General features: G+C 46.2%; 1 protein-coding gene across 1 annotated transcript in view; it reads left to right on the top strand.

The window, feature by feature from the left end:
* The window catches only part of LOC116701642 (uncharacterized threonine-rich GPI-anchored glycoprotein PJ4664.02), a 17,926-nt gene that overhangs the window by 5,296 nt on the left and 12,364 nt on the right, over nt 1-266 (top strand). The window contains exon 7 of the mRNA XM_032535462.1: nt 1-31. This exon is cut by the window's left edge and continues 34 nt beyond it. Within this exon, the coding sequence (XP_032391353.1) occupies nt 1-31 (31 nt within the window). The remainder of the gene's footprint in view (nt 32-266) is intronic.

The following is a 266-nucleotide window of genomic DNA, read 5'->3' as shown; positions in this document are numbered from 1 at the left end:
ACTTCAATCAAACTGTCATCAACAGCTTCAGGTATGAAACATTACTCACTAGGGCTGTTAACGATATGGAAAATAAAACCGAAATTGCGACACTCAGCTCCACGAACCTTTGTCGCAGTTGGAGAAGGCAGAATCTCCCGTCCAGATCCAGTGCTACCACATCTAAAAGCAAAAGAGGGGGCAACGGTAATGCTAATGGAGGTGTAGCTAACGTTACGAGTGGTCGCTGTTCTGACTCAGGTGCTTGGGTCTGTTTCCCAATGGTT

This window comes from Etheostoma spectabile, chromosome 2 (genome assembly GCF_008692095.1).
Source record: "Etheostoma spectabile isolate EspeVRDwgs_2016 chromosome 2, UIUC_Espe_1.0, whole genome shotgun sequence".
In the NCBI taxonomy this organism is placed as follows: domain Eukaryota; kingdom Metazoa; phylum Chordata; class Actinopteri; order Perciformes; family Percidae; genus Etheostoma; species Etheostoma spectabile.
This window is presented reverse-complemented; position numbering and strand designations above follow the sequence as displayed.